The sequence below is a fragment of the Apostichopus japonicus genome, chromosome 20 (genome assembly GCF_037975245.1).
Source record: "Apostichopus japonicus isolate 1M-3 chromosome 20, ASM3797524v1, whole genome shotgun sequence".
In the NCBI taxonomy this organism is placed as follows: Eukaryota; Metazoa; Echinodermata; class Holothuroidea; order Aspidochirotida; family Stichopodidae; genus Apostichopus; species Apostichopus japonicus.
Genome location: NC_092580.1, coordinates 6,155,772 through 6,180,055, shown reverse-complemented (window position 1 = coordinate 6,180,055; position 24,284 = coordinate 6,155,772). Strand labels below are relative to the sequence as shown.

General features: G+C 34.5%; 2 protein-coding genes across 6 annotated transcripts in view; one reads left to right on the top strand and one right to left on the bottom strand.

Moving 5' to 3' along the window:
* The window catches only part of LOC139961180 (synapsin-like), a 545,708-nt gene that overhangs the window by 379,269 nt on the left and 142,155 nt on the right, over window positions 1-24,284 (bottom strand). For all 5 annotated transcript variants that reach the window (XM_071960174.1, XM_071960173.1, XM_071960172.1 and 2 more), the window contains one exon: window positions 24,004-24,093. In XM_071960174.1, the coding sequence (XP_071816275.1) occupies window positions 24,004-24,093 (90 nt within the window). The remainder of the gene's footprint in view (window positions 1-24,003; window positions 24,094-24,284) is intronic.
* LOC139961596 (metalloproteinase inhibitor 1-like) lies at window positions 5,757-19,226 on the top strand. The gene is made up of 4 exons (XM_071960913.1): window positions 5,757-6,449; window positions 13,789-14,040; window positions 14,886-15,010; window positions 15,385-19,226. Exons 1-4 carry the CDS (start codon window positions 6,305-6,307, stop codon window positions 15,571-15,573), a joined length of 711 nt encoding a protein of 236 aa, XP_071817014.1. The 5' UTR covers window positions 5,757-6,304; the 3' UTR covers window positions 15,574-19,226.

The window sequence follows — 24,284 nt, the reverse complement described above, 5'->3', positions numbered from 1 at the left end:
GGGGAAAGAGATGCTACAGAGAGCAAGGCAGTTACAAGAACTGTAGATAGTGGGGAAGCTGGTAAGAAAGAATTTATATCATTTGTAGTTTGTTGCAGATGTTGTATTACCGACACAGCTAGCAGTTTTAATTGCATTTCTTTATGAACTTAAACAAAACCATCACAAAAATGAGTTTGGGAAGATAGCCAACACCTTTTCTGCATATTCTTTTAATCTGTTGTGCAGTGCTCAACACAGTTGGTATGTATTGGTGAAGTATGTTTTGACAAGTTTTAATATTGTGGCAAGTTTAGCTTTCTAGTGAAAGAGATCAAGGACCTTATCTCTTCTCCTCATATAAGTCCCTTTTAGTTTGTGGGGTAAGAAGCAAATCTTAAATTGTTAAAAACCTTGTCAGCTAACACTAGGGCCCAAAAATAACTGAAGACTTCAAATATGCAAGGAACAGTACATTTGATACACTCTTTGCAATAGCCTTTGCAGACCATTAATAAAGACACAACCCCACTGTGAAAAATAGGCACTATGTGTTTTTCTGGCAAACAAAATCATAATGAAGCCAGTTGCAAACAAGAGATAAATCCTAAAATTCAGTAATTTCTGTGAGTGCTCCTTCATGAGGATCTTCATTCATCTTAGTAATACGCTTTTATTTTACTTTGTTCATACTCTCAACAAAGAGCTTTCTAATGATCATCTTAACTAATACACACATGAGCAACCAAACTGAATGTAGAGGCAAGCTAGTACATCAATACCAAAATCTCAGCTCCTTGGGGGCCAAAAGGAACAACCACAACCACCTATATATAACTTCTTAAGTAGCTTGGCCATGTAGCATTTGTCTGTCTGTTCCAGTAGGCAATAACACAGAGACAATGGAGGTACCTACAAGGGATTTCTATACAAGGTAATAATGGGAGCAGCTCGATATTCATAAGGTCCGATATTCATAAGGGTCATTGGTCATAAGGTTTGTTATTCATAAGGTTCATTGTTCATAAGGTTCGTTATCCATAATTGGAAAAAAAGGTTCGGTATTCATAATTGAAAAAAAGGTTTGTTTTTCATAATTGGCATAAAGGTTCGTTTTTCATAATTTGCCCATTATGAAAAACAGACCTTTCTTGCTAAATTATGAACATCGAACCTTTTCTCAATAATGTAAAATGAACCTTTTTTGCTATAATGAATAACGAACCTTTTTTTCCAATATGAATAACGGACCTTTTTGCCTATTATGAATATCAAACCTTTTTTCCGATTATGAAAAACGGACCTTTTTTCCTATAATTAATATCACACCTTTTCTAAATAATGTAAGGAACCTTTTTTGCTATTATGAATAACGAACCATTTTTTCCAATATGAATAACGGACCTTTTTTCCTATTATGAATATCGAACCTTTTTTCCGATTATGAAAAATGGACCTTTTTTCCTATTATGAATATCAAACCTTTTTGCCGGTTATGAAAAAACGGACCTTTTTTCCTATTATGAATATCGAACCCTTTTCCAAATTATGAATAGCGGACCTTATGAACAATGACCCCTTTTTATTATGAATAACGAACTTTTTTTCCGATTATGGAAAACAAACCTTTTTTTCGAAATAATGCATGTCATGAATAACGAACCTTATGAACAATGACCCTTATGAATAATGGTCCTTATGAATATCGGGCTGATCCTGTAACAATATCTCCACTAACACATCATAACAGATAAATTCCAAAATATAGAAGTAGAACATTAGTATACATACGATTAAAGACTAAATTGTCCAAGAGCACTACAAACCAAATTTTTGCAGTTTTATCGATATAGGGTGGGGAAGAGGGAGCTAAGTAGGAAGGAAAGAATCCTTTTGAGTACCTGTTATACATATTATCTCACTCTATTGAGGATTCAAAATATCTTAAGTTTCCAGATGAAAATCAATACAAAAAACAATTATACTAGCCAATGGTTTGCATTTTTTGTTAGACTTATAAATATGATCATTTATTAACAATAATATGCTACTTAAATAGACCTCTCATTAGAACTGAAAAACTAGTCCTATGTGTCAAAGTTCTCTGCTCTAGTCTATGCTAAGTCCTATGGTGTCAAAGGAAATTGTCTTGGCATTGTGTAATAAATACTTGGTATCATCTCACAGACTATACTAATCAATACAAAGTCAGAGGTTCTGTGCTCCCTATAACTAAAGCGCAAGTCTGTGGTTTTCCAATGTTTTATGGAAGAATATAGGATAAGTTTACACTTGTGGTTATGACGATTGGCATGCAAGCCAACAGCTAAGATCCTGGAGATGGCATCATGAAATATTGTAATTAAATATGCAGATACTGACAGTAGTCCATACCAAAATATCAAACCAAGTTTCCGGTTCTGTGGAGTGAAATTTTCCTATACATCAAGCAAGTTTAAGGTCTGGAATGAGTATTTTCCCTTCCCAAAGATTTTTTTGTGAAGAAATGAATTTATTCAAGTTTGTTCAATAAAATTTTAAGGTGTACCTATTCTTTGTTTAAAACAACCAGAAAACGAAAACATTTTAGTGGTTCTGGTGCCCAAACATATTCATAGTGTGGTAAGCCATACATGTTAATATTCACGAGCTTGTGCACACCAAAATGAAGCGGGATTATCTATTGACTAATGAGGCAACATGTAAAGGAAGGTAATAGGAATTAGTTATCATTATTGAAAAAGTCTATTGAGTGACATAGTATAAAAACAGATACATTCATGAATATTAATGAGGTCAATTTTTTTTAATCTCATAAGCATGTATCTATATACTTACATTAATTATCCAAGTACATATATATCTAATTAGACATACTATTTCAGAGATATCTGATTGAGAATTTTATCTTCAATGATTAGTATTCATGATATACACACAAATATATACACAGTTGATTGCCTAAATCAAGCATGACAAACCTAATGTGTCAAGGAAGAAAACCATGGAACATTTAATTCTTGTCTTTTCTTTAACTGCCATTTCTTGAAATTTCATGAATGTTAATGACATAAAGTTGGAGACATCATGAACTTAAATGTGCTTATCATGTACCAACATCACCATACTAGTATGAACCAAATTTTACGAAAGCCCAATCCTTTTATTAATATTCATGACATGGGAACCATAAACGATCTACTCATCAAAGGGCATATAACTGCCAAGTATTGCAATGATCCATCTTTTGGTTGTTGTGGTAGTTACATCACCATATCAAGTATAAACTAAATCGAACAAATATTTATTGACATTTTGATGATTTTTATGGTAAGCCCTGCCCAATCATTAATATTCATGAGACGAGAACCAAAAATGATAGGGCACATCTAATCATTGTAGGGCATCTACCCACCAAGTATGACATTGATTCAACGTGTATTAGTTGAGATATTGTGTTTACAAGCTGGTTTTAACAATTTCCCATTAAGCCACTTCCACTCGTGAATATTAATGAAGATAAAATTGCTGTTGCAAAGAAATGTACTTACTATGTTGTTACATCCCCATACTAAGTATGAACTGAATCAGACATATGGTTGAAGAGATATTGACATTTGAAGAATTTTATGTAAAAGCAAACTCGTTAATATTCATGACTGGGACCCAAAACAATAGGGCACATCTACGTATCATGGGGCATCTACTTACCAGGTATGACATACAGATACACACGCATACACACACGCATACACGCATGCCAGCACAATTGCAAAAATTACTGAGTCTTCGGTATAACCAAAAATGGTTTTAAGTGCCCTGTTACCCGATGAGGATGGATATTTACTAACGAGGGGTCTCTTTCTGGGGTACCACTTTCTGTGTGGCCTGACCATGTTTATACTCTATATATATATATATATATATACTAGCCAATGTTAGAGTGCTATTATTTTAAGTTTATTTGAAAGAGGAGAATGACAGCTTGACAGCTCCTTGGCTGACTACACCACACACTGTTAGGCACTAACTACACTATTTGTACCCTATCATGTCCAATATACACCTTTAACTTCAATACTGTCATGATGCAGGTGTACCTATTGTAGGCTTCTTTAAACTGACAATTATTGAATGCTGGACCCTGAAGGCAGGTTTAGCTAGTACTGATACTGGAAGCTAACACTGGCAGATGATACTTCCAACCAACTTTCTAATCAGATTAAATTTTCTTTTCTTCTCTTTTTTTGGCCAAACTTTAAATGGTCAATATAGGTGATTACATCATGACATACTAATTATCAATAATAATCAACTAGAGGACACTATACACTAAGAACTTACTAGACAGTAATGTATCTTATATATGATGGACCACTCTTTATTGCTATAATCCCACTGGCCACACACTATATAAAGTCAATTGTTACCCTATGAGAAGTAGCTCAACTGTACAACAAAGAACCTCTTTCTCCCCCCCCCCCCCACTCCTTAAATGCACCTGTGTCTCCCATCTCAATGGATTATGTATGGTGGATATCTTCAATCTGCAATCATCATTAATTGGATTGGCCTTGAAACTTTTTTGGTCCCAAAGTATATATAGCCCTTCATTACACTCTACTTTTCCCCACCCCTTCCCCTCCCCCAGCATAGGTACTTCTTTGGTTATGATAGTTTTCATTTTTTTCACTCTCTTAAGTTGTAAAGTTAAAGTGCACTATGCCGTTGCATTCCTAGCTATTACATGGAAGTTAAACTAGCATGTGAAGCTATGTAGCCCTTCTTGATACTCTCCAACTCCTCGCAATCGTCATACAACACACAAGCAAAACAGTACAGTAAGTTGACCATGCTAGTTCTTTGTAATGTCACTTCTTATTATAACATTAATACAGTAAATTGCAATATTTCACTAGAGAATTTTCCATTTTCTTTTTGTTTTTCTAATTTGAACAAACCGTGTAATTCCTTACCTAGTTATTACACTGTCAAATTATGCCTTTTGACAAAAATAATATTTAGTTAACATTTCTCTATCTATACACAGTACTAACAGCTAGATGTCCCTTTGGCATTATTTGTTAAACACATCCCAGTCCCATCTGTATAACTCTTTGTCACCTTTACCTCATAAAAACCTTAACTTACAAACTTCATAATCTTTTCCTAATTAGGAAGTCACTCCTTATGAAACTAACCACAGCAGTCTCCCTTGAGTTTGTGGTTTAAGTTCTACCAAAAAGCTCTTAAGCCATTTAAAGTTACTTTAATTGCCTACTCCTGCAGCAGTTTCAGCGAAACAAAGAAGAGCTACCCACATCATTAGACTATCTAAGCCTCTATACTTTCTTCAAAACCACAATAAATCTCTCTCTAACACATAACTACCTTCCAGTTTGTAGCCATATATGCCAATTGATTTTTTTCATTATCCTTGCAGGCATCTAAGTTTGAACCTATTGTGTAGTTAGAGGGATTAAATATTGCTCCTGTTACACCAGCTGTCAATCGTTACAACCAAGAAAGAAACCAACCTTTTATAAAAAAGGATAAAATATGAAAAAACAAACACTCATGAATGGACTTTGAAACTCTACTGAATGATCATGTTTATTAACTTCCTTTCTCTGAGTTTGATAAAAATACTGAAGTGAATCTCTAAACTAATCCTATTGGTTAACACTACATGCATATTCATATATGTAGCACAGCACACACACACCCACTCCCACACACAAAAGGGATTGAAGCCCTTCAGACTCTCAGCAAGGACAGAGATATCTTTACAACTAGGGGCAATCATTAAATCAATTTAGCAAGGACACACAATGGGCATGTTCGCGTGCCCTCCTAACAATATATATTTTTTATTTGATTTGTCTATTGTTTGCTAAAGTTCTTAGTCCAAGCTGGTAGAGCTGGGCCTTTGTATTCAGTGCTGAAGGTCTGCTTCAAGCCAACACTGTCGGATTTGGTATCAATAGGCAAGCCATAATAGGCCTGTAGAGAGTCGCGTGGAGACACAAAAGAATTGGACGCGTGCTACAGAGGATCCGGGGGAAGGTGGCACGCGCAATAGAAACAAATAGACAATAAAGCAGAAAATTGTTCACTTGTTGTCATTCATCTTACAGCAGGCCTAGGATCAACTGCATGTATAGGAAACAAAACCATACTTCTACAGACAACAAAAACGTGGAAAGTTGCTTTTACTGAAGGAATTTTCATTTTATGTGTAACATACACCAGGTCACACAACTTGTTCAACAAGAGTAGACTGTCTCGCATTTCATGGGATTGTTTTAGCTCAAGAAATACAATCATGAAGGAATTGTCAAATCTATGGAAGATGTGGACCATATACCAATGTGCCTTGATACTAATGCTCCAAGGAATTTATGAGGTTTTAGCAGATTGTACCTGCTTCCCAAAGCATCCACAGCAACACTTCTGTGAATCAGATTTCGGTGAGAAAATTGTTCTTTGTTATCATCCATTATCATTCATGTCACCATATATCCATTCCAGGGTCTAAACCTTCTTTCTCTTAGGGTGTAAAGTAATGCTAAAGAATAAAATGTCTTCCAAATGTCTATGAATCATTTCCTATTGAATGGGGTAAAGTAAAGGTGCAATAGTAGAAGTAGTCAAGTATTACTGAATGTGCTCGAGTTGTTCATCATGATGTCTTTCATATATTTGGTACACAAAGCTAACTGCAGTACCATATATGCAATCATCATAGACAGACGGTCTACTCTTTCTTAAATATCTACAAATTATATAGATTTAACTTGCTTTTCCATACAGAAGTGAATTTCAATTGAAATTTCTAATCTACCAAAGATGTAGTTCCAGAATAAGTTTACATACTCCAGGTTTTTATCAACTTGATTATATAAACATCATGTAACAAATAGGATTTGTTTTTTTCACTAAATACTAACTGAGTCATAAAATCAATCTTCATTGTTTTTCATAAAAAACATAACTTTTGACACACATTTTCAATAATCTAACAAATACATGGATTAAAGGTTTGTCCTGAAGTTTGTCCTGCATATCTTACTTGGCAAAGTGTGCGACTGAATCCCATTCTAGCCAAAACTTTCTTACCATACAAGAACCATACGTTTTCCCACCCGTTTTTCTAATTTTTCTATAACCAAATACAAAAATAGCAATGTTACTTAACAACATGTGTATTATATTCAAGTCTATAAGTTACAAACATATTGAGTGAGGGATCTATCACTGTACACTAAAAAATTACGCTAACTAAACTATGAGGAAATTCTTTCAGTATTGTTGATAACAAACATTTTATTAACAAAACAGCATGATATCCAGGTATCAGGTTTTCTCTTCCTACTGTGTTGCAGACCTGTGGTTATAAAGCCAGCACTAACCGTGCAGTAATACCAGGAACTGACAGACTCTATATTAGGAGATGATTTATGTTAACTCTTATTACATATTGGGGGGATGTCCAAAAATGTAATCAACCCTCTGAATTTGACCTAGGAATGTCTGCTATGCCACGCATTCATACCTTCTGTGCAGACAAAGAACCTACCAGTGTACCAGCAAAGATTAAGAAAATGCAAAATATGGCCATGACCATGTATGAGTATGTCATGGTATGCAGACTGTTTTAATCCAAACTTATAAGTGACTTTATAATATTGGTTTCTTGTTTGTCTCAAAACTTTGCTATTCTACATAAAATCCCCTCTTTAAAAGCAGAGATAATCTCAGGGGGAGGGGGAGAGGGTTGCACAATAAATTTTCAAGTAAATATTTCTGTTTTAGATAAAAGATACTTTCACTGAATGGGAAAATTGTATTTTATGCAGGCTATAAAAAAAAAAATTAACAGCAATGTTCAAGGCTTCCCTTTTATTATTGTAAGTAGGGAGATGTGCTGGGGGAAGGAAGAGAAGGGAGGATAGGACAAAGGAGAGGAGAAGGGAAGAGGCTATGATGATATAAACTGGTTATGATCAGGTATCCAAGTGTGTTACTACTACATTATGGGAATAACTAGCCATTCTATTATCATATTGAAAGGATTACTTAAATATTGAAAGTTTAACTGTATGTTTTATGGCTATGAGTCATCATTTCATTAACCTACACATGTGCAGTATGGCTGAAACACTTTGTTCTTTTAAAAGTCGCGTTACCAGGTACCATTCTTGTAATTTAACACCTTCTGCTGTTACAAGTTTCTTCTTTTGTCTAGTTTTTCTGATTGACATCAACTGGGTCTGATGTCAATTGGATCAGTCATGTGACTGAAATCATTCCAGACCCAAATGAATTAGATTTGTCATTTATTATTCAAGGGAACTCAAGCGTTTCTTCAGTATGAATGGAAAATAGTAGGTATAGCAAGCACAAAGGTATGGTTTGAAATACAGACTGAATAACAAGATCTTGTGTATATAGAAGAACAAAGGGGAGCTCAGTTTTGCTACAACCCTTAGTACTGACATATTTAAACCTCCTCAAGCTCCTCCTCAAGCTCCTCCTCCTCCTCATATGTCTCCTCTATCCTTTTAAAGGGATGTGCTGTAAGTACATGAACACAGGCGGTTGACATAAACAAATTAATTCTCTCCTCGAAGAATCATAAGGACTATTATTCAAGAAAGGTTTGGTCACTTGATGAGTTAGTGATCACTAGTGTGACTAAAGATACGATAGCAAATATTTTCAGTAAGACAGAGCAAGCATGCATGAAGTATTTGAAAACTTTCTCCTCCCAAAGGACAGAACTAACCCTCTACATCTCACCAGTAACACAATAAAATGAAGAAGACCATAACAGATATTAAGCTACCACTTTTCATTGACATCGAAACTAAATCTTATTTTAATGAGGACTTCGGTTTGATGGAACGCACCTGACCTAATTAACTATAAACTAACGTCATAATCAATAATGCAAACTTGTCAATCAACTCAAGAAATAGCCAGGCATAATACAGTTCTGGTCTTAGCTAGTCAGTAACAAAAACATAACTTTCATATTGTCTCCAATGGATAACCTAATTTTGAAAAACAGCTATAGCAAGATTGTTTTCCGGCCAATATCAATAAATGTGACCAAAATATATAGAACTATAAAAGAATCCACTAGTGACTGGCGTATCTTTCTTGCTTTTGTTAGACAGTTTGGCAACTTGCAAAAGAATAAGAATGTTAAGTTCAAACAAGGTTCATTTAGGTTCTATGCATTCTCCTGGATGAGGGAGAAGGCACCAGGTCTTTATCTAACTTATCTTTATCTAAAATGGAGTACTCCCACTGAACAAAAAATGAGTTAAAATAAATCCTACATATTATCAATACCAAAATATACAATTAAACCTTTTGTGAAAATTTATACAATAATCTAGTAATGACCCAAGACCTTGTCCATCTGCTACTTTTCATTATTTGTATATTATTTTTGTTTGCCTTTTGTTTGTTAAGTTTAGTTTATTACTGAGAAGTATCTGCTGTGGTTGTATATCTATACCACAATAGACCCTTTTCTTATAAATACACCCCCACATGCCCATGGTGATCACAAAGGACCCCTGAGGTCCTATATTCAATGAAAGTGAAATACTTAGCTACTCTAATTATATGGCACAGTGTTATGCATGAAGTCACACCTGCTGCAAGCTAGCTAGCATCCATATAGTCATACGGTCATGACCTCTTATCTTAATTACAGTAACTAATTTGAAACCACTGAGAGTTTTTATACAGAGAAGCAGCTACAGGCCTATACTCATATATCTGTAGTACATGAAATGAACAACACCTGCACCTCTTTTACCACCAGTAGTAAATATATATTTTACCAGTTTCCTCCAGGACTATTTGCAAAAAGGAGTGTATTGCAAATAAAAAACATTTGCTATTGCCTACAGCATTTGACCACATATTAATCAATAGCAGAAAAATTTTGTCTGTGTGCATAAAACCCGACACAGCAAGCATAAAGTGCCAAGATCAAATATACTTAGCGAAAAAAATCAATTTACAACAGAGATGGTTTCCCAAGGTTAAGTATTAACAGCTGCTTTACTAAAGCAAACTGTTAAGCTGTATGGTATAATACCTGGCAGCCCTAAATACCGTGCTATGGCCAGAAAGCTACCAGATGTTACAAATGTTTGGCCGTGAGGCCCTGACAACAAACACTACAATTCACGTCCCAGTGCATTTGATGTGTGGTACAAGCTGCCAACCTTTGTACAGTAAGGTGGTAATTTCACCATTGGGTTGCCAAGCCAGCCAGCTTGTTGACATCTTTCCTACTGTAGTTCAAATTCAACCAAGAATGTAGCAGTCATTGCCTGTGAAACTCAAAATGATATTTTAACTATAGAATTTCCCACCTAGTCTCTTTAACTACCTTTTACAGCAGCAAGCTAATTACCAGTAACGTGATAACAAAAATTTATCATTTTATGCCATAAGATGTTTAAAGTTCACCATGTTAGCAAAGAATCAACAGTATATGCATTTCATAGTTTTCATTCATGCAATGAGAGAACGAAAACGTAAACAAAATATTCCTCTGCTAAATCTGCTAACATTGGGGATATCACATATGTGCTGATCCATACTTGCTCATGACATTGCATCCATGCAATAATAAATCAACTTGTAACTTGTTTACGATTGATGTACCACAGAGAAACTTTAAAGAGCATAAGTTGGAAGCAGCTCCAACAATATAGGTCATTCTCATATGTCATATTCCACACACGAACTGTGGAATAGTTCAAGTTCCAAATCTGCCAAGTAGTCCTTTTACAGAGAATGACATCAAAATAGATGGGAATCCTTAATAACAAGTAAAAATTTGATCAAGTCTCTCATGGCGGATTATTTCCCAAAATGACAGGAAAATGAAGATAGAAGACACTTTGCTAGGCACATCAACATGCATTTTGGTCATGAATACTGGAAAGTTGGAAAACACATTTCCTGATCATTGATATGATCTGTGGACTACATTTCACCATCTCTGAGAACCCTACAGAAGGCCCTGTTTTGGGCTCTCACATGACAGCAAAAATATTTTCCTAAAACAAGGTTGGTTCACCACCATTCAAACATCATATCCATAACATTTCAGCAGATTTGGACAAATTCCTTACGTTCCTTACGTTTTCAGAAAAAGACCTCTTGTGACCTCGAATGAATGACCTTTAAACTTATAAAATAACTCTAACAAACCATTGACGATATTTAAGCCAAATTGAACGAAAAATCATGAAATGGCAGTCATTCAAACATTGTTGCAAAAGTGACAGAATTTTGGCAGAATCGCATGATCACTATACTGTAGCTCAACTGACAGCTTTCAGTTGAGCTAAAAACTATACGAATTATGTGAACGTATACCAAGGACAGCTGGATGTTTCATGTTATAAACTGGGAATGGGGCTGGGCTGGGGCTGGGGCTTTGAACTGAAGGAAAATGTTTGGGAGGAAGATTTCACTTCTTGGTACAATACTCTTGACAAGTAGCACAGAACACATGCACAGGTATTAGCAGTAATCACCTGTAAACAAGACATTGACAATTAAGTTCTTGCACAAGAAGGTTGGAACTTAAACACAAACAAGGACAGCTATTTTCAAGTATTACAAATAAACAAAACAGGTAAAGCAGGGGAAACTTGTTTGAGACTGGTGGGATGAGGGTGGGGGGGGGCTTTATAACAGGGACAAAGTATGGATGTCATTGGTTCGTCCGAACCTGATTATTAAAAATGTTATGCTTTAGATGTTTTGTTCTCAATTCTGATGCATTTTTATGTACGGATTGTACACTCTGAATTGTGCATCTCATTAAAGTTCTACCAGTTTTATATAGTATCTTATAATTCAAAGTAAAAATGACAACAGTCTGCCACAAGAAACCAATGTACATATGGAACCAGCATGTTGCACCTACAAAGAGATCAGTATAGGTGCCACCATATTGTATCGGTCTCAAACAACGGTGGCGATGGTTTTCTGGGTAGTATACTGTACAAACTCATACTCAGCCATTGTACAAATTACAAAGTCTATATACATACCTATGAACACATGATATTGTTTACAAAAGGGATTTTTAACCAACTGAACAAATATGATCCAGTGGTTTACATCATTATCTATGCAGCAACAGATGGTAAAGAAACGTAGCTTAGCAAGGCACGCAAATGGGATTAATTAGTGGATTATCAGTGAGCTCATTAGGGAGAGAGGCATGAAATACTCAGGATGGACTAAACAAACTTAAGAATTTAGAACTGAAACTGTTCATTAAATAAACTGGTGTAAATTACAGACTAAAACAGAGGATATCAGAAGTGTGAAGTAATTAACGATCCTTGTGATATATACAGAAAATATGGAAAATGTAGGAGGAAAATTTCTAATATTTGAAATGAGAACTTCCTACAGTCTCATTGTAGAGAAGAGAAGGGAGAGGAGGAACACAAGACCATCAGAAACTGACAAAAGGGAAATTTATTTTCCCAATACAAAGGATAAGAGCACTCCCACATCTTTCAGGGCTCAATACATATCAATTAAAATTAATTAACCCCTGCCCCTTCTGTCCCCTTGACCACCACAAGCTACTACTATGTTGGATTTGCTGGACATTTGAAGATTTAAACATGTTGTGTGCTTTAGATGTGATTATATTCTCACTAAAAGAAAGAAATTGTTTTTCGTGCACAAAGTCATTCCCACAGCTGTAAATATTAGCTTTCAAAAAAAGTGACTTGCTTCAAAAGGGGCTAGTATAATTAATATTTTTCCTAGGGCTACTATTCAATATGTGTAACCTTGCAAATAGGCCAGTAAAATATGTGGCAAGAATTTTCATTGGATGATGTTCCTCAACGAAAGCAAGTTGGAATGCTCTGTGCCCCATTTTGTCTGAGCAGCCAGAGGCTGAAATTGCAACCATTAACGGTTCCCTTCTGAAATAATTGCTTTGAAATGATTTGAAACTTTCCTTTCCATCCCCTGGGTATGAGGGTCTGATTAACAAAGAGCTACGTCAGTTAGCCTGCATTGAGATGTTATTGAGTCAAACGGTACCAAAACCAATCAGAACTTATTAATAAGTCTTTGAAAATGGCAAATGGGCTAGTTTTGTTCACAGAGAATAATCAGCTGTCGCATCTTTGTCAAGCTAATGTGATTTGCAGATAAGATGGGATACTGTAGGTTAGTGTATTAAGAGAGATTTTTTATTATACTGAAATACAGCTGAAAAATGGATATTGTCACATGTCACACAAACTTGGGTACACTAAAATTCTATGAGCAATAACCAGGGAGGAGGAAGGAGATAGTTGAATTTCATTCATTGGATAAACATCAAAGTTTCCCTCCTCGAAGCAATTTGTGGGCCCCCCCCCCCCATCCCAGTGTTGGAGGATTGGTGTATAGAATGAAGCTGTGTATATAAATGAAAAATGTACATCCTTTCACAGTTCCTGCAAACAGGTTTTGGAAGTAGGCCTACTTGCTTATCTAAGCAACTGAAATATTCAGTTTTAAAACCTTTTCAATGGCTCAATAGTATGCATTTGTTTCATTTTCATATTAAGGAGCTACTAGCATACACTTTGCACATTGTTAAGGTTTTCGACAAAAAAAGAAACATTGTGTGCATCTAACATTGCTGTTGTTTTCAGAAAATGTTATACTAAAATATCAATGTTGGAAAACATAGCAAAAGCCTTGTGGATATTTTACTTTAGTGACTGATTTTTTTTTTCTCCACAGTTATCAAAGCAACAGCAAAAGCCCTTGATATAGCCCTGCCTAATGACAGTAACATCACATATGCGCAGCTGATGGACCTTCCCACAGAAGTCATCAACAGTGCCAACAAAGTATGGAAGCTTAAGATATCCCATGTGTTCAAAGGAAAGTCTTTTCTCTTCCCTGGGATTAGTGTTCAAGTATACACACCTCTCTTTGATGGTCGTTGCGGAGTTAACCACATTCAAGAAAACAAACCTTACGTTATTATGGGTAAGTAGTAATTGTGCCAGTCTAGTTTTTTTAAATGAAGTAACAGATAACCCAAAAAAAAATGATCTTGTGGAAAACTGCAAATCTTCACTTCTGTAGAACAACAAAAAGACAAAAATAATTCTGGTATCATGACCCTGCAATCTGATTCACACTGACCCCTAATTGATATTGAATCATTTTAACCCATGACTCCCTATTCTTTTCCATCCCTCCTCTTTCTCCCCCCCCCCCACCCCACACATTTTCTTCAAATGCCCTACTGTACCACCAATCCTGGAGATTCAACTACAAACAACCTTAGGTCAAAGATTTTCTGTCAATATTTCGTTCCATCTGAGGAACAAATTTTCCATCATTTTCTACTGTGGTTTGAAAGTACCATGACTGGATGCTGGTAGGATGTCACTTTGGATTAGACAAACATTTTTTAACACCATCAGTTTGATTTGGTTTGTTAGAGCATGACATAATTAACAATTCTGATACCTGAAACCCCCAACACTCCAGCCACAGCTTGACATACTCTATGAATTAAAGACTGCAATTGATTAAAGGTGCTGGGATTGTTAAAGTACAGTTAGCTTTAGCAAAACTTTGATGGCAAACTGTGGATTCTGAAGAAAGGACGGGGCTCATACCTGCAATGTCCATGAGTTCCCAATTAAATTTGAACTGGATTAATAAAAGTAGCATGGAATGTCATAAATGAAAACAGATATGTCCCAAAGATAAGTAGATCTGGTGATTCTACCAAGTTCAACTTTTAGGATTATTCATCATTTACTATAAACCACATTTGTTTATGATTTAAGAGTACTTTTTTCTTCTTTCACAATTCTCAGGAAATCTAGAGACAGATGGCAAATTGACCTTTGACTTTTGCAACTGGCACAGGAAGTGGGAAGAACTCACAGCAAGACAAAAGAAAGGATTTAGAAACACCTACAAAGACAACTGTAGCTGTCATGTAAGGATTATGTTTTATATAAGTTATTTTTTATTCTTTTTTAGTGGGGTGGCGGATGGGCAATAACAATAATTAGTAACAATACTTAAATATATAGGATTACAAGTGGTTTCTTTTTCCAGCATCCAGCACGAATTGAGTTACTGAAGGTACCTTAAAGTAAAGGGATAGATTCATAAAAAATATGTTTGACATAATCTCATAATATTGTTGCAATTTATTCCCATAGCTTTGTGATTTGTTAGGGTTACTGGCCGATAGCATATATACATACAAGGAACACATTTCAACATTAACTACAAGAAATGGCACAAGAGTTTTGCTACATGTACTGTATACTAATTGCTTTCAATGCTTTTCATTCTTCTCTAAAGGTTCATACATGCGGGATTGGTTCAATATGCGGTGAACGGGAAAAACAGTTTGTGAATAATTGTGACTGGGACCCATTCAACGGGGCTTGTTACAACAAGCATGCAACATGTGTACTGAGGAGGAAGGATAAAGGCTGTGAGTGGAATTACCCTATTGATCAAAAGGACTGTGTGTTTCCAATGCGGTAGAAAATAATGGATCAAATGAAGCAAGAAGTACAGGACCAAATGTTACAGGTCAAACTGGGTTATAAATATTCAGTTATTAATCAGCATCTTTATTCAAAGATTGAAAGAGAACCCTTCTTATTCTTCTTTTGTTTCGTTGAGATGTTGGCGAAACATGGACCAAAGCAGAGGATTGTAGACAAGAGGGGGACAGGAAGGGGGAGAGAAGTGAGGAACAAGCGAAAGGATTGCTGTCAAAATGACACAGTTAATGTTAGTGAGCTTTGTTGTGTTGTAATGCATAGTGCTTTCAATACAATTATACATGTTAACTATGAAAGCCACTAACAATATATTTTTGATGATAACCATGAGATCACATACCAGTTATGTCAATAACACCACTTACAATAGAAATGCAATGAAATGTAATGTTTAGGTCAGATATAGACATTTCTGATATCAACAATATACTGAATTTCTGAAAGAATTATTGCTACAGAAACAATTAAAACTTTAATTTCACATCGGACACTCTTGTCCTTGTAAAGTAAAAACAGTCATTTTTACTATGTCATATTTTCTACGCAACTTAGTCACCTTATGGTATTAGTTTTAACAAAAACAAAATGTTTATTTCATGCTACCCTGGTAAGGTGTGGCTGAATTGCACTACTACAATCTACTACAACCTTCCAAATTAGTCTGTTTTCTTAAATGTAATTTCTATTCCTTTACTAAGAATCAAGAAAATTGCATGCCCCATTAGCTGCTACGTGATTTATGGAATTATAATTTAAAATATTGTTCAAATATTACAAGTTCAGATATTCAAGTTTTCCATCCAGTTGTACAATGTGCTTAAATCTGCCAGATTGGTTCGCTTCCTTTATTTAGGATCATGAGAATTGCAAATAAGTCTGTTTTCTTTAATGTAATTTCTATTCCTTTACTAAGGATCAAGATAATTGCATGCCCCATCAGGCTACTTTGTGATTTATGCCATTAAAAGATCAAATGTTGTTGAAGCATTTCAATTCAAATAATTCAATTTAGTACAATCTGCTAGAATCTGCGAGACTGGTCAACAGAATCTTATTCAACCCGTTACATGACTGCTTTTGTGTAATTTCTCACCATTACCTTAGGACCACAAGAACTTATCATTGCAGGCAGAGATAACTAACACTGAAGTGATATCTTTTATTTCATGGACACCACATTTTTTCACAAAAAGATTTCCATGTCTTGCTAAAAAAATATGCTGAAATTATCATTGGTTTTTTATGTTATCACTAAAACATTCAATAGTGTACAACAATCTCATTAGACCTTGACAGGCAGTAGTCTGACACCAGCAACAATAATTTATCGATTTAATCAGAAAAGTCAATTGTGCACATCAACCAGGCTGTTTATTAGACATTATTTCTATGAGAGTTTTGCACTTGAAATGCAAAGACAAATAATACAGAGACTAATGATAGGACCATTAAAGGTAAAAAAAAAATCAATTTACCAAAAATGAAGCATGTTTACATGGAAAACAAGCATTATCTCTCATCTAAATACCTCTAGTAAGGTTATGATAATATTAAAGCACTTTTACAAGAAAGAAAATATCTCTCTCCTTTGGAAATCCTTTGAAGAAACTAGTGTTTTCATATGTCATGTTTTCTCAATCACTTCTCTACCTTTGGACTATAATATGTTTTCCAAAGTATCTGTGGAAAGTGTTGCTTTCTAGTGGATACACGATTATCAGGGAACTAATTTACTGTAGCATTCAAATTTTGTGAAGCAAATTTGAAAGCTCTGGATTTTGTCTCTTATAAAATTCTATGGTTCCTGTGTAAAAAAACTGCTATACATCCGTGGACATGTATAGCAATTGAACCATTTTGCTAAGCAAAACAGTATAAATTATGCCCTAATTGTAGAAGCTCATCTGACATGATGAATTGCTGATTCTACTTATGCCTGATATTGTCATATAGAGGTACAAGATCAACCGTTATCTTCCACACCATCAACATGCAGGTTCTACATATTAATGAAATAATTAGTTAATTTAATACAATTTCCCTTTAGACTTGAGAGAAAATATGTATCATAGTACATTGTTAATACTAACCCAATAGAGCAACATCATGTATTAACAAAAAATTGAAAAACATCTGATTTGGCAATGTTTAAAATGACTTGCATATTTTTTTTTACATTTCAGTTCTAATTTGTTGTATTGATCTGGAATGTTGTAAAAATTTCTGAAAATATTTTGTACCTATATATTTGTACGTAAAACAACTTCTTATAGTGGTTTCTTTTATTTAATATCTACAGTACATGATGCACACATGAATCAATTTTTTTAGGTTTTTTATTTTTTAAGTTTTTATGTATTTCTCTATGACACTCAATAGAACGCTGCTAGTTTGGTTGGCGAATAATGCAATGCAATCAACAGAAAATGAAGTCAACTGTGACAATTGATTCCCAGTAGGAAGTTGTTTCAATGGTTAATGGGGGAATGTGATGATATGCTACCAAAAAAATGATTAGTTTCTGTATTGAGCAGCTTCAAAATATTAAAAATGTATAATGTATAGAAATTGCATTGTGGTAGAACTATATGTGATTAAGCACATTTGGAAAAAAAAAAGAGAAGGCACACATCTAAAAAGATGAATAAAAGATTAATAAAAAGATGAATTACAGTAGAGATAGAGAAGATAAATGCTGCAGAATTGCAAGGGCAGAAATATTATGGGAAAATAAATTACAATATTCCAAGGAGAAAAGTGAATTCAATTGCTATAGTTTTAACTCTTATTCGAGTACCTTTGCAAAAATAATGAAGAACAGTACAAACACTTTGTCAAATTGGGTAGTATGTAGAAATCAGCAAGCAACTTGTAGGGCTATGTTTTAAACTATTTGCTCCCTGAACTGTAAACTTTGAAACTAATTTCAAAGTGTTTCAAATTTGGCCATTTGTACTAAATTCAAAAGCATGCATGCTTTGATAATGTTACCAAAGGTGATCATGCAAAAGTGGAAAAGTGGATAGTGGAAAGTAAGTGGCAAGGCAAGCATTTTTACTTAACTTCACTCAAAACCATTTGCAACTGAAAAAAATCAGTCTTGGCATGTACAAAAACAAATTTTTGACTCATAATTAAAAGTTTTAATGTTTTCTTTTCTGTAACATCAGTGCCAGATGTCATCATAATGGTAAGCCAAGGTTACCATAAAGGTATACCAAAGGTTATCAAAAGGGTAAAGTGCTAGGTGTCACCATACAGGTACACGATCATATCGGGCCATATGTGGAGGCTTAAACTTTTGGGGACATTTTTTATTAATTGACCGATCTTTTGTTTAATAATCTTTGATATTCTTACTTGGAGATATGTATAAGGACTAAGTTGTGAACTTTGACCCTTCCTTTTTCTGTAAATACTAACCTGTACCCACCTTTTCAATAAGAAACACAAATGTTTGTGACATATATATTCATTATATTTTCTCTCTCCCATTTTGACTAATTTACACCTGTAATTATTTGAATGTACAAATCATGTCAACCAATAGAAATGCATAAGTAATCTTGTTTTTTTAATGTGCCTTTTAACAAAATGAGAAAATAAATGATGAAAATTGATGAAAATTTCTATCAGCTCTCCCATATTTTCTTTTTAGCTTGTTACATGGTATCACTATGGTATCAATCTCAATTGTTCCCTGGCCCATGCCCCCGTTCCCCCCCCCCCCCCTACATATAAAGAAGATACCTCTTGGTTTGTCTTACTTCACTGTGAGGAGGCAGGACAGATTTTGTTGCCAAATGGCAGGTTTCCAGAGATGGTTTCATCTCTGGTTCCCACAAAGGATTCTACTCTGGCTCCTAAACCATACATTAATACATAGGACCATACTATTGGGATGTGTCAACAGATAACGAGAGATAAAGGACCATTGACTTTAAAAGAGAAAGAAACTTGAAATGTCATTGTGAGTTTCTTTTGCAAAAATACACCACCATTAAAGGGTCATTTAAGATATTGATGACATTATACCCAAGGAAATATAACCACTGCGTTTTCTTAGACTCATGATTGACTCTACTGACAACGACGTATAGCCAAAGTGCTCTTTCACTTCCTTCACAACCACTTATGGTGAATGTTCCACTTTTGTTCCTCCTCAAGCAGTTACCAAAGAAGGTATAATTAAAACCAGACAGTGAATGCACAAAGACTCAAGTGTTTGTGTAAATTTCTCAAATATAGTAAACTCTGTTTTGTAAACAATAGTATTTTCAATTATTAACTGAGAGGCAAAGATAGCTGCTACGTAACCCAAGTGTCACGATACAAAGCATCCATTGATCTCGTTACAGATCTCTACATCCTTCAACTCTCATCCTTCAACCTACATTTATATTGTTATAAGTTATTTTAGAATTTTATTATTTTAGAAGTTACTTTAGAAGAAAAACTTTACAATTGTTTTGCATTGCACAAGGACCAAAACTGATAGGTACAAATAATTATTCGCTAAACATTGGGAAATACTCAGGTAGTGTGCAGAAAATTATAGAACCATGTTAGAACAAAGGAGAGCTACAAATTGTATCTTTCAGTATAAGAAGACCTTTAGCTCAAGATAAACACAGACCTGCATGATTACAAGCCAAATATAAATTTCTGATAAGTCTAGTGTCTGGCTTCTCACCTAGCACTGAGCAAGCTCTATTTGTAGTGTAATATTTTGTCCTCATCTAAAGGCATTGCACAGGAGAGGGGTAATATCAGGGACAGGGGAGAGGTAATGTGAGGCGTAGGGAGTGAAGAAGCGGATTAGTGCAGGGCACAGTGCGGTCATATCAAACTACTGTAATATTATAGGAATCTACCAATTCTGGTTACTATAAAGACACATCTATGGACATCTAATACTGTACTCACCTTACCAGAAACATTCCAATGGAGCCCTGCTTGTAGATAGTACCCCAGTGCTGCTCTGCTCATGTTGAAGGGAGAAGAAAATATACTAGCATGTTAAATATCTAAGTCAAATACTCCTGCATTAAGTTATCCTCATGGTTCCATTGGCTTCCTGTATACTGGTATGATACATATGGTTCTATACACCGAGTCCTCTCTCTAGTATAGAGTTTTAAGTAGCAGAGAGTACTCATTTATATAAATGGTAGGAAGGGTGGAAAGTGTAAGATTGTCTAAATGAGGCACTCTAAGAGTAGCAAGATTACCATTGTTCAACATTTTCTGTTTTATTTCATTTTAACCTCATGCAAATTAAAAGTGCAAACCTTTGGACACCTTTAGAATTTGATGTATGAAGACTTGAAATGAGGGCAGTAAGCACAATTCCCTTGTGGTATTGACAATCAGCTTACTCCTGTGAACACAGCTTGCTTGCTACATGCCCCCACAATGAACTATTAAAAGAAGCCTCTTGATTTATAGAATGAAATCTAAACTTACCGAAATATATTCCCTGCAGGGTTGTTCCTGGAATCTTCATACTTGATTGTCATTATATGCTGGTTGTGAAGCTGAACGCTTAAAATACCATTGGTATTAACCCCCGAAAAATTCAATATATTCAAATGATCTATTTACTCGAGGTCCGAACACTCCAAAGTAGCATCAAACTTTGACAACCTTTGTTTGCTTGTTGTATAATGTTTTTGTTTGACTTTGCTTTGATCAAAACAGTAATGATATGTTAGAAGTCTTGAATTATAAATTCATGTTAGCATTTTAAAACTTGAAAGGAAAATGTTCTGTGTTCCTCCTTAAAATGCATCAAATGTTACACTTCCAATGAAACTCACTTAATTATTACAATCTGCACATACAGTGATGATATTACAATGATGCAATGAACTTTTAATGGTAACACCAAATCCAAATATTTTTGGTGAAACTTTTAAGCTCTGTTCATTCATAGTTTACAAGGGGGTTGGATTGCTATTTTCATGTTGACATATCTCATTACTCCCCTTTGTCTTAGATAAAACCTTATTTGTTAATCCTCTGTCTTACATTAAACACTATTTGTTAATCCTCTGCTGGTGAGATTATAAACAATGATACAACTATTATAAAGTTAAAGAAATTTTGCCTTGCATTTCAAGTTACCTCTTAAAGCAGGCAAAAAGAAGAAAGACTTGTTTTCAAAATCTTTGCAAAATAAATATATTTTGCACAGTTATGAAAGAGTCTATATGTTCATGTTCCGTGGCAGGCATCAACATAACCAGAATTGGCTAATTTCATCATATATGGAGAGGTTGTTGTGGACAGAATGTGTGAAAGAAAGATTTATTCTTCTACATACCAAAACTATGTAAGAAATCATCATTTACAGAAAATTGAAGTTATTTGCAAATGGATAATCAGCATTTGCTTCTTTAACTTCAACCCCACAGATCCTTTGGTACCTCTACAATGAAAGGAAATAGTCACTTGTGATTCAGGACTTATTAATTAATGTGGTCATTAGTAGTGCAACTCTAGAGGTCCTTTAATACCTCTACAACGTTAGTCACAATTGATTCAGACTGTCTTAATCATTTAGGAATATGTAAAATATTATCTCTTAAAATTATCTAGTTAACATCTCTTAAATATATCTAATATAAAGCTGGCAGAGCCTAAGGTTCCTCAATAGGTCTACAATCCTAGATATTACTTTAAAAGTACATCTAAATCAAAGGAGCATAGTGCAATTCAGTAATACTGAGTAGAATATTCAATTTCATCATTACTTGTATATAATCTCATTAATGCTAATCTTCATTAACCACACTTTCAACAAAATTGTACAGGAAATAATTCATTGTTCAAATGTTGTATAGTTGTTTGAATGGCAATGCATTTTGTGTCTTACAAAATGATATGGTTCCTGTGTGGATTTGCATTGCAATTTGACCATTTTTAATAGTATTTGCAAAATCAGATAAATTATTCCTGTTGTACCTACTGTTTTTTTTTATTTTAAGCATAAAAGAGTTACCAGAAAAGAAATATGCTCCCTTGAAATATCCTGCTTTGAAAATTAATCATCTTACCTTCTTCTTGATCAGAAGTCCTTTTTTCTTATCTTTGTTCTTCATTGGCCTCCGTTTCAACATTTCTTACGGTAAACTTTTTCAAGCCCTTTCACATTTCTCCCTTGAAATGCGAGACACCGACTATGTATTGTCAAAATGTTGGAGACCATACAATGCAAAAGGTACGGTACTATATATACTGACTTCCATCAGTCCTCTCCAAATATTTATCACCCTTAACTTCTGGGAGTAAAAAGTACCTAGCATAAACTTTAGGCAATTTTAATTGGCTAAAACCAAGGAGTAAGGAATAGTTTAAATGACATTTGAATATGAGAAATATTGTACTATACTCCTTAGCACAAAATGAAGCAAAAAACTGTTTGAAGTATTCAGTATAATAGAAAGTATTGAAATTCCAGATTAGTCATTCAACATAACACTTTTAGCTGCAATCTTCACAGGGAAAATGTGAGTGGACTTGAATAAGCTTGAATATATTTATAAACATTTAATTACACACATACACAGAACAAAAATAGATTTGAAAAGAATAACAAGAACACTGATAACCAAATAAAACATAATGAAAGAGATAAAATTCACACAATTAAACAACATCAAGACATGAAATCACACCTGGAATATAGTAGCCTTCTGGATGTGCAGCTTTTCCTAGAAGAAAATCCCTGTCATCCACCCCTCCCCCCCCCCTTCCCCTCAATGGTCTGTATTTCTATTCTTTAACACGATGTAGTTGCTGGAGGGTATCATTAAAGTGATTAAAGTTGAACTGCTAACTATTGGGCTACTGCATTGTTTAAATTACAGTTGAAAATGTCCAATTCAGTCTTCTCCAAGAATGGTACTTTTGGTTTCTCATTTTTTGAAGCAACCATGCTTAGAGTTTTGTTTATAAGATTGTAGGAGTCTCTCTATCCATTTCTTTCCATGAAATACACAACCAAAGTTTGGGACATAATTTTTAAGGTTATTTACAAGGGAAAACATTTGTCAGCAATAGTTGGCTCTTCCATACAACTGATCCAAACAAAAATGAATACATTTCTATCACAAATAGATAGAATAATGGTGCCACCAAAACTTGGCCACAGAAAACCCACTTGCAAGAAACCAATTTTAAATGATTAGAGTTATTTTTAACTCAAAAGATAACATTCTGCTCTGTACTTTCATCCTCAGAACGTTTAATTACTTTTGTGATTTTGATAATTCTGAAGTATGATAATGATAACAGTCTTATGTCACTTTTTGATCTTTTTATATATCCTTGACTCCCTTAGGAAAATCCTATGTACTTTCTGTGAGTTTCTGTGGCACCATAAACAAAAATGAAGAAAGCTCACCATCTCTTTATGATTTGGGAAGAACGTCTGATCAATCAAAGGAAATTTATCTCTCCCATATTTCTCTTGTAATGTGCTAAGTTGTGAAAACTGAAAGATAAAAAATGTATATGTTTAAAACAAGTATATCTTTTTCATTTGATATATATTTGGCTCCTTATACTAAAAATAAATGAAGAGACACAGGTTGCAACTATTTCCTATTAAAGTATATACTCTCCTTAATTTTAATGTTTTAATTTCTATGTGACCCAAAACATGTAATACACTTCATTAGGGCA